At 46.1% G+C, this 12,018-nt stretch overlaps 1 protein-coding gene across 5 annotated transcripts in view; it reads left to right on the top strand.

Moving 5' to 3' along the window:
- Positions 1-12,018, top strand: part of LOC111851267 (glutamate receptor ionotropic, kainate 4-like) — a 127,935-nt gene that overhangs the window by 73,298 nt on the left and 42,619 nt on the right. For all 5 annotated transcript variants that reach the window (XR_011983272.1, XR_011983271.1, XM_072701335.1 and 2 more), the window contains one exon: positions 10,939-11,103. Coding sequence is in view for 3 of the 5 variants with exons in the window: in XM_072701335.1 (XP_072557436.1) it covers positions 10,939-11,103 (165 nt within the window). In the remaining 2 variants the exon portion in view is untranslated. The remainder of the gene's footprint in view (positions 1-10,938; positions 11,104-12,018) is intronic.

Here is a 12,018-nt window from a genome sequence, read left to right as displayed (position 1 = left end):
GTGGTGCTGCTGGGTTTAAATAGCATAACTTCTGTCTTTTTCTCTTTAAAACTCAAGAAATTAAAAGCCATCCAACACCTAATTTCAGCGAGGCAGTCAATAAGAGGCTGGACAGAGCTTGAGTCTTTGTACTTCAGTGGGAAATAAACTTGGCAGTCGTCTGCGTAACAATGAAGAGAAATGTCATGTTTGCGAAAGATAGCTCCTAGTGGTAAAAGATACAATGAAAAAAGGAGAGGTCCCAGAATGGAACCTTGTGGGACACCCCAAGGAAGAGCAGCAGTGGTAGAGGTAAACTCTTCAATGTTCACACAGAACGTTCTATCAGTGAGATAGGAACTGAACCAGTTTAACACTGGTCCAGTAATACCCATCCATTTTTCCAGCCGAGAAATCAAACTTTTGTGATCAACAGTGTCAAAAGCTGCAGTCAAATCTAACAGTACAAGTACCACCCAGTCACCAGTGTCGGTTGCTAGAAAAATATCATTAAAAACTCTCAGGAGTGCAGACTCTGTGCTATGATTACTTTTAAACCCTGACTGAAAAACCTCCAACAAAGAATAACCATCTAGGTAGGATTGCAGTTGATTATAAACAACTTTTTCCAGAAGCTGTAACATAAAAGGTAGGTTTGAGATTGGCCTATAATTAGATACACTAAAAGGGTCAAGGCTAGGTTTTTTCAACAGGGGTTGCACAATTAAAACATGATGGTACCACACCTGAAGTCAAACTACTATTTATAAAATTAAGTATATGAGGACCCAGGGTGGGAAAAACCTCCTTAAAAACCCGAGGGCGGATAATATCAACTGGGGAGCCTGATGGCTTCATACTGCAAATCAACTGCTCTAACATGGTGAGAGAGACAGGACTCTATGAAATGAGGGGGGGGGATAGCTGGTGGGAAGCAGACGTGGAAGCAGCTTGGGCTCAAGAGACCGTAGGTGACTGAGAGCAGGCCTATGAAAGCGAGGCGTGAAGCAGACAGACTAGCGATTGGTGCATTACCAGCAAGGCAGGAAGGGAACCAACCAGACTCCTCCTCAGCAGGACGCCCTGGCCATGCAGCGTGGGCACATGTTGCTGAACCACCGACAGCTCGTTTCAGATGTGCTCCAAGGAATTAGCGGCAGTTTCTCCCGGAGGGAGGCGCTTAGCTGGATTTCCTGCTTGGCTGGTCAACGTAATCGCAAGGAAACGCACCACAGGGCTTGGAATGTCCAGCAAGCTGCTGTCAGACCGGTTATGTTTCCCATTTCCCCCGAAACGACCTTAAACCTGGAGAATTGCATCAGCAAAACCGAGGTGCTTTCTACTTTGATGTAATAATCTTTATGTTTTTTTTTATTTTGACGTAAAGATCCTGACCTAAATTTATCTCAGCTGGCTGAGTTCTTTCTAAATGGTTCAGCCGACAGTTACTGAAGCTCCCGCCAGATTTCAGCAGTTACCTCTCTGTCTCAGCGAATCAAAGCGCCATGACTGACGGGCGGCGGAAAACCGTCTCGCCGGTAGGCATCATCATCACCTGTTGGGGGGGGGGGGGGGTGAGTGGAATAGAAATGTCACAAATGAGTTAGTGCATAGTCATAAAGGGAAAGTGAGCCTTAATTTCACCCTGAAGTGAACTCTGTGCCAGGGATTCACCTTCTGACTTTATTTCAACATTGTGTACCTTGGTGACATATTTCCATGGTTACCAAGCTGCTGGTGAGGGCCAAGGTCATTGGGAGATTTGTGAGCCTTAGACCCATGGTCCTAAAAGGCCACCGTGCTTTGTTAGGGATGGCTTCTTGCAAGGACAAGCTTTCTGTGACTGAAATTTCTGTGCCCAGGCATACGCTGACCTTTCTGCCCATTCCGAACATGGACAGCTGCCAGTCAGGAGTGTGATCCATGAGGGAATGAGCTTAGGTCCCCCACACGCTAATGGCAGATGAGCTCACATGTTACAGTATCTTCCTGAGCTGCTGTCATGGTTTATTGTGGAGTCTGGAACATTCCAATCAACGCATTCAAAACAGGACCCAATCAGAGCTTAGCAAGGCACGTCATTTGACACACTCGCCCGTTTACATGCCTTGCTTCCGTTAGGGGTCCAGACCGTGCCCATCAGCAGGACAGTGCCCACCCCCACCCCCACCTTCCTGCATCTAGATTCCTGGTACCTCTTGGTCTCAGGCCCAGTCCCCACTGCTCATGGTTCTGGCCTGGCAGCCCCGCAGACGGCGCAGCAAGCAGCTAACGTGGGGCGCCATTTGCACGGCGACGGCAACGAGGCGTTGGATCTGCTCCACACTGAGCTCGTCGCTTCACACCAGAACAATTGTCACCTGGGGAACTGGAGCCGCTTGATTATGATCCGGAGCATGTTAAGCTGTGGTGTGCAAACTGGGACCGTCTGTGGGGAAAAAAGCCACACCTGCTGCTCCAGGGCCTGTTTCCAACACCTCCAGTTCCCTACCATTGGGGTCCCCTCCCACTCCTCCATATGGTGGGGCATCTGAATCTCACACTCCCACTGCTCCATACAGCACAGTGCATGAATTCCAGAACCACACCCAGTGTTCCTTAGAATGAGATTGGATTGGCTGATTTAAATAAATCTGCATTTAATTAAGCCAGTGATGAATTCTGGGTAACTTGCTTTCCAATGGTGAGGTTAAGTTCTGAACCAATAACCAACCACCTGTCATGTATTGATGAGTTTCTGTAGAAAGCATCTGTTGGGGCAGCAGGATGGAAACAATATGGCAGTTAAGGATACGATTTAGAAATAGAACAGTCCTGGAATAGAACTTTTTGTTGTGCCTGGAAACAAAACACTTGAACTGCATCAATAAAACCTTCAGCTTTTTAAATTACTGGCATCACTTCTAAGCTGTACCACTGCTTTGCGCCAGTACTCCACAGGCTCCCCACGACTCTGTACTGGATAAACAACTGGAAGATGGATGGATGGATGGATGGATGATAAATCAAATTAGTCATTATACTAACATCCTTTAGGACAGATGTTCTGTTTGGGGGTTATGTTACAGGAATAAATACTGTGGAGCAGCATAGCTTCACCTTGTACTGGATCAGCCCAATTAAGAAAATTACCCAGAAGCCACCAGTCATCTACACCAATCCTATGCAGTTACACAATACCAGAGAGTCTAAGTCAGAGGTTAAGAGGTTTGGAAATTTGCACTAGAGAAGGCTGACTGTATAGGGGAAGTTTTCTGGCTCGACAATGTGCTCTGGGTGGTTTGGCATGTTGTGTTAAGAAGACTGACAAAGGTCTATACATCAAAGATGGTGGACCTACTGGAAGGAACACTGGCTCATGTGCTCAATTCTGATGTTAGATCATCCTTTTTAGCTGCTCAGACTGATCTTAGCATGTGCAAACACATTAGCCCCTACAACAGTATTTTCCCAAGCAAAACAAGTTTAAAGGTGTAGACACCCCACAGAGATATTTTAAGAAAGACCTAAATGTCTTTAAGCTTCAAGGCAGTATTTAAATAACTTCTTTTAGGGGTGTATTTGTTTATGAGGGCGCGCAGTACAGTTTACCCTATGATTAATAACCATTAAACAGAAGCAATTTAGCTCGCATCAAGATAAATGACTGTTCACAGGTGGCCAGACCTTTTGTTTGCATTTTATACACAAACAAGGTGATTCAATTCTGCACACGCTCAGTGGGAAATTGGCACCTATATGAGCATCTGCATGTGCTTAGGCTGTGTCTGAATTCAGGGGCTGCATCCTTCAAAATATGCGGTCTGCATAGCCATTGCAGGCTACATTCTTCGGAGATTCTCTAAAATTCTGCCCAATGAATCTTGGGATTTGTTGGGCTGCAAAGGATCCATCAGGTGCATCCTTTGCGGAGCACAAAAAAAAGGATGCATTTTAGGCTACATTTGAAGGCGCCTTTGAAATGGAACAACCTTGTTGCACTGCTGTGATGCATTCGGTCTTCGAACACAATTTTAGAAGGAGACAGGCTGTAAATTTGGATACTGCCTTGGCGTGAATTAATACCTGCATGCACTCATTGTGGATGAGCATCTGCGCGTGCTCAGTGTGGATGAGCATCGGCACACGCTCACTGTGGATGAGCATTTGCATGCATTCAGTGTAGATGAACATCGGCACACACTCAGGATTTTCTCAATATTCATACTTGTGTTCTCATGTACCCATTTTACGTCATCTTCCGTTGCTGAAGACCACATCCAATACTCAAGAACAGAAGTACAGAGGACAGTAAAAATTCCCAGATGTTGTTCTTGCCTCGCCTCAAATATCAAGGATACATCGGTTGCATCCTCGCTGAATGAAGTTTGCTCTTGGAAGGAAGGTTAGCAAGTCCGGTCTTGCCAAGACCGCAGATCTGGTATTTGCATTCTTGGTATTGAGAAACGCCCTCAGTGTGGATCAGTGTATGTACACACTCAGTGTGGATGAGCATCTGCACATGCTCAGTGTGGATGAGCATCTGCACACGCTCAGTTTGCTCTGATGCCTGTTGATGTAACCCCAGTTTCTGGGAGTGAGTCCCTCTACCTCCATATCCACACTTTACAAACAGCTTCTCAGGAAGCCAGCCCCCCACTCCTCTGCCTGCCCTCCCCAGTTTCTGTACAAAACAAAACATCACTGAAATCCTGGCAGTTAATTATTTAATCAATTATTTATTCCAGCGCTGTACCTGCAGTCTGTGTGACACGGGACAGCACCAGTGTCTCATGCCTGGCTGTGTTTTACTCATGTTTTATTTGTCTGCTTGCTTGTGTATTTATGGATTATTTATTCATATTGTCATTAGCCATAGCTTGCTACTAATTGGAGAGGTACTGAATCTTAAATGGTAGCACAAAAATACCCCCCCCCCCCAATATGCCAGCCCCCATAGTTACATTTAATAGTTCTGTCTTCCATCACTGGCTGCCTCATCCTCAGCTTGCCCCAGAATTGCCTTCCCCGTTGTCGCCATCCCAAAAAACACCCCTTCAGGTGGGACCACCTTGACCCTGTCCAGGGGAGCCCCAATAATTAGGGGGGACTGTCCAGGCAGTCATTCATCTTATGCTGCCCTATTCCTGCTTGGTCCTCCTGTCCCCAAGCACGCGTACACCACACCATGCCGGTTACCTTCTCAAACGCTTCCTTGTTGTTAGCGGCTCGGTCGGTGCGGCTGGTTGGCTGTCTGGTGAGCTGCCTGGTACCATTTCCATGGCTGAAGGGAGAATAATAATCTCGTAAGCCGGACCTGAGTTCTTCAGGATCTACACCCACGAGTGCGTGAAAGTGAAACAGATTGAATTCGCTGAGCCTCGCCTGCAATCGCGCTCTCCCAGTGAAGGAGACAAAAGATTTAGTGCTTATCGTCACGCCACCCCAAGGCAGTATATATTAGCGCTGAGGCATGTCAGAAATCTTTTTACACTTTTACACAGATTTATTTGAGGGTGGATAAGGTAAAAAATAAAACAAAAGTGAGTCCTCTTGTGCACGTGAACAAAACTCTCCAGATGTCCTTGAATGGATGTGTAACGGCATGATGCCGTTTTCTAAACTCCGTTCAGCAGCCACGGGGCCTGACTGGTAGAAGCGCATGTAAGAGAAAAAAAAAATTGTTGTTCTTTGGAATTTGATTTTTGACTTTGTTCCATCCTGATTTCTGAATACCAAAAGGATTCTGGGAAATGGAAAGAAAAACTAAATAATTCCCCCAAACCCCCAAAGCGCTGACCCCCTTAGCGCCGGGGCCGATTCTCTCCTGCTGTTTATCGGCTCCCGTTCTTTACTTCTCAGCCTATTATCTGTGATTCTCTCGCTCCATGATTAAAAAGTAGAAGTGGGGAAGGGTGTCGAGATTTCAGGTTTCATGCCCACTGGCGAAACACATGCCCTTCAGTGAGGCAGTGGCAGTGGCAGTGGCATGGGGCTGGGTTCCTGGCCTTGCTGTTGTCATCATCCCAGTACTGACAGGCCAGGTCTTCATACAGCCTCCCTTACCCCATCACTGGGGGGACATTGTCTCCATGCCCTTCCTACACACTCCTAAAAACTTCTGGCTAGTCTTCTGCATGTAAGGAATACACCAGCAAAGTGGTTCACCAGTGCAATTTCAGTAAAATGATGATTCATGGAACAGCAAAATGATGTGATGTAATGCAGTGCAGACAAACACCGGGTATTGAAAGTCAATGCAAATACAAATGAAGGACAGGTCTTCACTGCACCCCCATACCCCGTAAGGCCCTCCCCCACAAGGTGCTGTCAGTGAATTTGCATATGGATGCGGAGCCTGAGTCAGGGACACAGCCGGACAGGTTAGGAGGCTTCCCAGTTGGTGATAACTAAAGCAAATAATCAGCTTCCCAATAAATACTAGTTCAGTCATCCCTCAACATCTCATGAAACCTCCATGTTCTCCTTCTCTTTGCCCATGATCCTAATTTGCTACCAGCGTCTTTAATCATCTCACCATCCAAAAACACTGGGCTTCATTAGTACTTTCGTACTTTCCCTAACAAGCTCTCCGAATGGGTCCCCAGTTCTGTTCTTTAACGTTGTGGGGGTTTTTCACTTCTCTGGTTGGGGGCACGTAAACAAATGGCTCACTAAGTGATTTCTTTTGCGATCTTCCCCACAGCACTGTGCAGTTTCGAAGTATATAAGCAAACACATTTTTCTGGGGGAAAAAAAAAAAGAAATTTAAAAGGGTAGGATGAGGATGTGTTTTTTAGGAACAGGGAAGCGGCTGGTGGAATATCAGTCCACCACATGCTTATGTCAAGGAAATCTCTCCCAGCTTGCATTGTGTGCTGCTGTAGAGCCTGGATTTGTCCCTTTTGTAATCTCAGATATTTATTTGTTTTCAGCAACTGCTGTACAGTGTTTCAGCTTGATAGAAATCTAAATATTCCGGCGGGCAGATGGTCACAGCTTTTTAATTATTGCAGAAACAATTGTACAGCAATTTAGTATATGGTTTAACTAGCAAACAACATGAAAATAGCTGCCGATGCAGTGTGGTGTTAGTCTGTTTTGAAGTTGGGAGACTTCGCTCAAGCTTTATGATACCTTATAACAGTGTGTAATATGTGGCTCTTTATAACGCTGCGTAATGTGTGGTACTGTGTAACAACAGGTGGGGTTACATGGTGGTGCGTCTTTTTGTGAAATGGCCCATTTTTATCGCTGGGACTTTTAAGAAATGTCCTGATAAAGATGGCTGCAGATTCCTGCTGCAGGTCTCCATGAACATACCCCATTGAACATTACAGCTAACCTTGAAATCACTTCTGTCTCTTCGCCGAAATTGTCCTGAATTTCAATCAGGTCTAAATATATCTCGCAGGCCTTTCTTTGAACACAGGAAAGAAGTGTGAGTATCTGAATGCTAATAGGAGAGGTATTTAATTCCATTAGGGCAGTCGACACATTCATTTGGTGTGTTAAAGAAGGGTCTGATCTTCCATGATTCCTGCAGCTTGATTTTATTTTTTGTGAGGGTATTTTTGAAATGCTCCTTTGAGTTTCCCATATCAGCATCAAAGGCGATCGGATCTCTGATCATATTTCTGGGGGAAATCAACTGAATGTCTCCCCTGTGAGGTTTGTGTCAGTGTGTGTGTGTGTGTGTGTGTGTTGCAATTTTCCTATATGGAACCTTTTTTTCTGACTTTGCTTTATCCAAAGTAAATGAGGCCTCATCTTTTTTTATTTTTTTTGTGTGTAAAAACCTCACCTTGTTGGTTATGATTCTTTTTGTTCTGAATACTGTTTGAAAACATCGTCACAAATACAGAAATAAAATCATATAAGTCTGCATGTGTGTCTTTGCGCATGTGTGTGTGTGTATGTATGTGTGTCTTTGCGTGTGTGGTGTTTGTGTGTGCTTCATTGTTTTGCATGTGCGTATCTGTGTGTGTGTGTGTGTGTGTGTGTGGTGTTTGTGTGTGCTTCATTGTTTTGCATGTGCGTATCTGTGTGTGTGCGTGTGTGTGTGTGTGGTGTTTGTGTGGTGTTTGTGTGTGCTTCATTGTTTTGCATGTGCATATCTGCTTGTGTGTGTGTGTGTGTGTGTGTGGTGTTTGTGTGAATCTGTACCTGTGACTGTGTGGATGTGTTTTTGCATGTTTTTATGTATCTGTGCCTGCATTTCAGTATGAGCATGTGTCTATATGTGTGTGTGTGTGTGTGTGGTGTTTGTGTGTGCTTCATTGTTTTGCATGTGCATATCTGTGTGTGTGTGTGTGTGTGTTGTTTGTGTGTGCTTCATTGTTTTGCATGTGCATATCTGTGTGTGTGTGTGTGTGTGTGTGTGGTGTTTGTGTGAATCTGTGCCTGTGACTGTGTGGATGTGTTTTTGCATGTTTTTATGTATCTGTGCCTGCATTTCAGTATGAGCATGTGTCTATATGTGTGTGTGTGTGTGTGTCTGTGTGTGTGTCTCCTGGTCCTCAGATGTCTCATCCGTTCCTGAGCCCTGAACACAGCGCCCGCAGCTCTAGGTGATTCACGGCGGCTCCAGGGAAGCACGCTGCTTCCTCAGTTAGGCCGCAGACGCGAATCACTCCGACGGGGCCTCTCACGCTGGCATCCAGCTGGTTCATGTGGAAGCTGCCGGTTCACCTAGGGTCACTTAGCTGGATCAGGCTCAGGGAGGTGGCCTTCTCAGGCTGGAGAGGACGCCCACTCCACACTCAGCTGCCTGCACAGATAGACACTCACGACCAGCACGAAGAAGGACCATAAATTACCGTAGTACCTAAAACTCAGAAGTAAGCCTTGAGAAACCTCACTAAGCCAGAAAACCCACTCTGTATGACATCCCTCAGGACACTGCTGTAAACAGAGAGTATACAGCTATAACCATAGCATACAGCGAGACCAGTGGGGTGTGCTACGAAGCAAGATTGGCATACCCAGATTTAACCTGGTAGAGTTTGGGTAACAAGCTCTAATTGCTGCAATCAGTGTTGAACGGTGCCACAAAAGTAGTTATCAACTTGGTAAGTTGGCTCGGGTTTGTCTGTGCACGTTCACAGAAAAGGAGCAAAGTCGGCATTGCAAACTGAAGATGCTAAGAGCCACCCTTTGATAGGTAGGTAATACCCCCCCAACCCCCAGCAAATTTCATCTTCCCCAATGGGGCTGGTACAGAATAGCGGTATCAGAGTGAAGACCTTGATATTAGAAAGTCAGTGGAATCGCCCCTCCCTGCTATATAGTGATCATATACTCTGTTTATAAGTGAGCTACAATTCATAGCACCCAAAACACAGAAGTGAGTCTCAAGAAACGCCTGTAAGTCCGTAAACCTGCTTGGTAGTGCGCCCCCCCCCCCCCAGCTCACTGCTGGGAAACACAGAATGTACATCTGTAAGCACAATATAGAGCGAGAAAATAACATTACTGTAAACACAGGATATACATCTGTGAAAACAACATACAGCAAGACAACAACACTGAAAACACAGAATATATAACTATAAAGGCAGAACCTACAGCAAGCAGAGTCAGACTGAAAACACGCCCCCCACACAAGCCCATCTCTAGTAAATCTCCCCCTTTAGAAACCTGGGAAAGAGACTTTGGGGTGTAGGGTGGGGGACTTCTTATCCAGTCAGTCTTTCACAACCCTACATATGGGAATATCACGTGATTAGCATGAGACATGATGATAGAAAGACTCTGAACTGCCAAAATTGGTCGTTCCTTTGGTGTCACAAGGAAGCGAAATCACTAACAACAAAGTTCAGTCACCTCACTCCATTTCTCCCTAAATTTTAAATGAAAGGACCCCCCCCCTCACTGCAAAACAAGCTTTCACATGTGGGAGGTTTTTCCTTCTGTTTTTCTTTGGTCTTGATTTTTAATTTACAATCAGAGATCCGCTGGAGACATCACAAGCCTTTCTTAATTGCATTTCTTACCAGCAGTTTTCTTGTTCCGCCTGGAATTTCACTCAGTACCAATAAAAATAAAGAAAATTAAAAGTAGTACTTCTCCAAACAGTTTTTTTTTTTCTTGAGGAAAACTGACCGTAATTGAAAATGCAAATCTTGCGTACGGCCTTCAGCGAGGTGTTTAATCACACGCCTCTCCATCCATTTATTCATCTGTATTGCAATGAGGCTAACTGGGCTAACAGCTCTGTTGAGGCCCATTCTGTCAGAGCTGCCCAGCTCCTACTGGAGAATGACTGGCTCACAGTCGAGAGAATCCCACTGGGACATCCGGCAGAGCCCCAGAGGCCACTCGCCACGGGCTCTCTGTGGCAACTCCTCTGTCACTCATGTCACCCGCCCGATACCTGAGACTGCCCTCCGTTGTCCTGGACAACAGCCCGGGCGTGCTCAGCATGCCTAACCTGTCCCATCTCTTAGCTGAGCTTTACGCCAACAGCGTTCCAGCGATCCTCAGCCATCGTTTCACAGGGAGCAAGACCATCGGTGTAGACGTACTCCAGGCGGGATGGAGACTGGGGGAAGGTGGGGGGGGGGGGGGGGGGGTGGACTTTATTTAGTGACCGAATGGTTTCATGGAATGAGGAATGGGAAGAAAGCCTGTTTGGCTTCACCAGGAAGGAGAGACACACAGGGAATTAGAACAGATGTCCAGACTTGGAAAGGCTGCAAATGGGTGTTGGATCAGGCAGTGGGGTCTGGACCCGATACCCTAAACAGAAGTTGGTTCTATTACCAGATCCTCTTGTGATTTCCCTGTATATTAATATGTAACAAAAAAAATGATGACATGCATCCAACAAAGCATACATTTGATTATTTGTGACACTATGTGTGGTTATTTTTGACACTGTGTAAGGTGAATTATGTTTATAAGCTCTTTACATCTTGGTAATGCATATCAGACTGGCAGACGGGTGCAGTTCTGACCCGACTTCCTTGTGCTCCGTAGCCGCCATCCTCGACGACCCGATGGAGTGCAGCCGGGGGGAGAGGCTGGCCATCACCCTGGCCAAGGACAGCATCAACCGGGCCAGCAACCGCTCCACTGTGGGCAAGCTGGAGGTGGACATCTTTGAGCTGCTGAGGGACAGCGAGTACGAGATGGGGGAGACCAGTAAGTGCTGATGGGACGGACTGTTAAGCACTCGCAAGATGAGGGAGACCATACAGCACCCCCTCAGAATGGGAGAGACCATTAAGCACCCACAAAGTGGGGAGGATCATACAGCACCCCTCAGAATGGGAGAGACCATTAAGCACTCACAAAGTGGGGAGGACCATACAGCACCCCTCAGAATGGGAGAGACCATTAAGCACCCACAAAGTGGGGAGGACCATTCAACACCCCTCAGAATGGGAGAGACCATTAAGCACCCACAAAGTGGGGAGGACCATTCAGCACCCCTCAGAATGGGAGAGACCATTAAGCACCCACAAGGTGGGGGAGACCATTCAACACTGCACGGGATGGGAGTGATTATTAAGCATTCACAAGGTGGGGGAGACCAACACCCCTGAGATGGGAGATACCAATTAGCATTCTTCATAAGGGAGGCTCTCTTAGTGACATCTCCCAGCCCTATTGCTGGAAGGGATGCGCTTTAAGCCAAAAGACAACAAATCTGTTCTAACTTTCATGGCAGGGAATCATGTTGGAATGGGGCCGGGGGGGAGGGCAGGCTCTGATTACAGAGTTATTAATTCATTACCCAATTCTCTTCTTCCCTAAGTTCCCATCATTCTGTGTTGGGGCCAAGCACCAGCCCCTATTGAGTTTCATATTAGCTGACACCCCCCACACACTAATTAAAAACACAAGGATTACAGACACTCTCTAAATGGGCTTTTGTTCCCTTAAAGGTCAGTTAACGCAGCCCGCATGTGAGAAAGTGAGATGCAAGTGTAACCCTGTTTCTTTTAGAAGGAGATTAATAATTGAGTGGGATGATACATATTTTACAGAAACACAGCAGAAAATTGCTGTTCTGCTCACACCGGCCAGTGATCTCTTTAAATTTAATTTTATCAC

Source organism: Paramormyrops kingsleyae, chromosome 17 (assembly GCF_048594095.1).
Source record: "Paramormyrops kingsleyae isolate MSU_618 chromosome 17, PKINGS_0.4, whole genome shotgun sequence".
Classification (NCBI taxonomy): Eukaryota; Metazoa; Chordata; class Actinopteri; order Osteoglossiformes; family Mormyridae; genus Paramormyrops; species Paramormyrops kingsleyae.
Note: the sequence above shows the minus strand (reverse complement) of the source record. Positions and strands in the feature narration are given on the sequence as shown.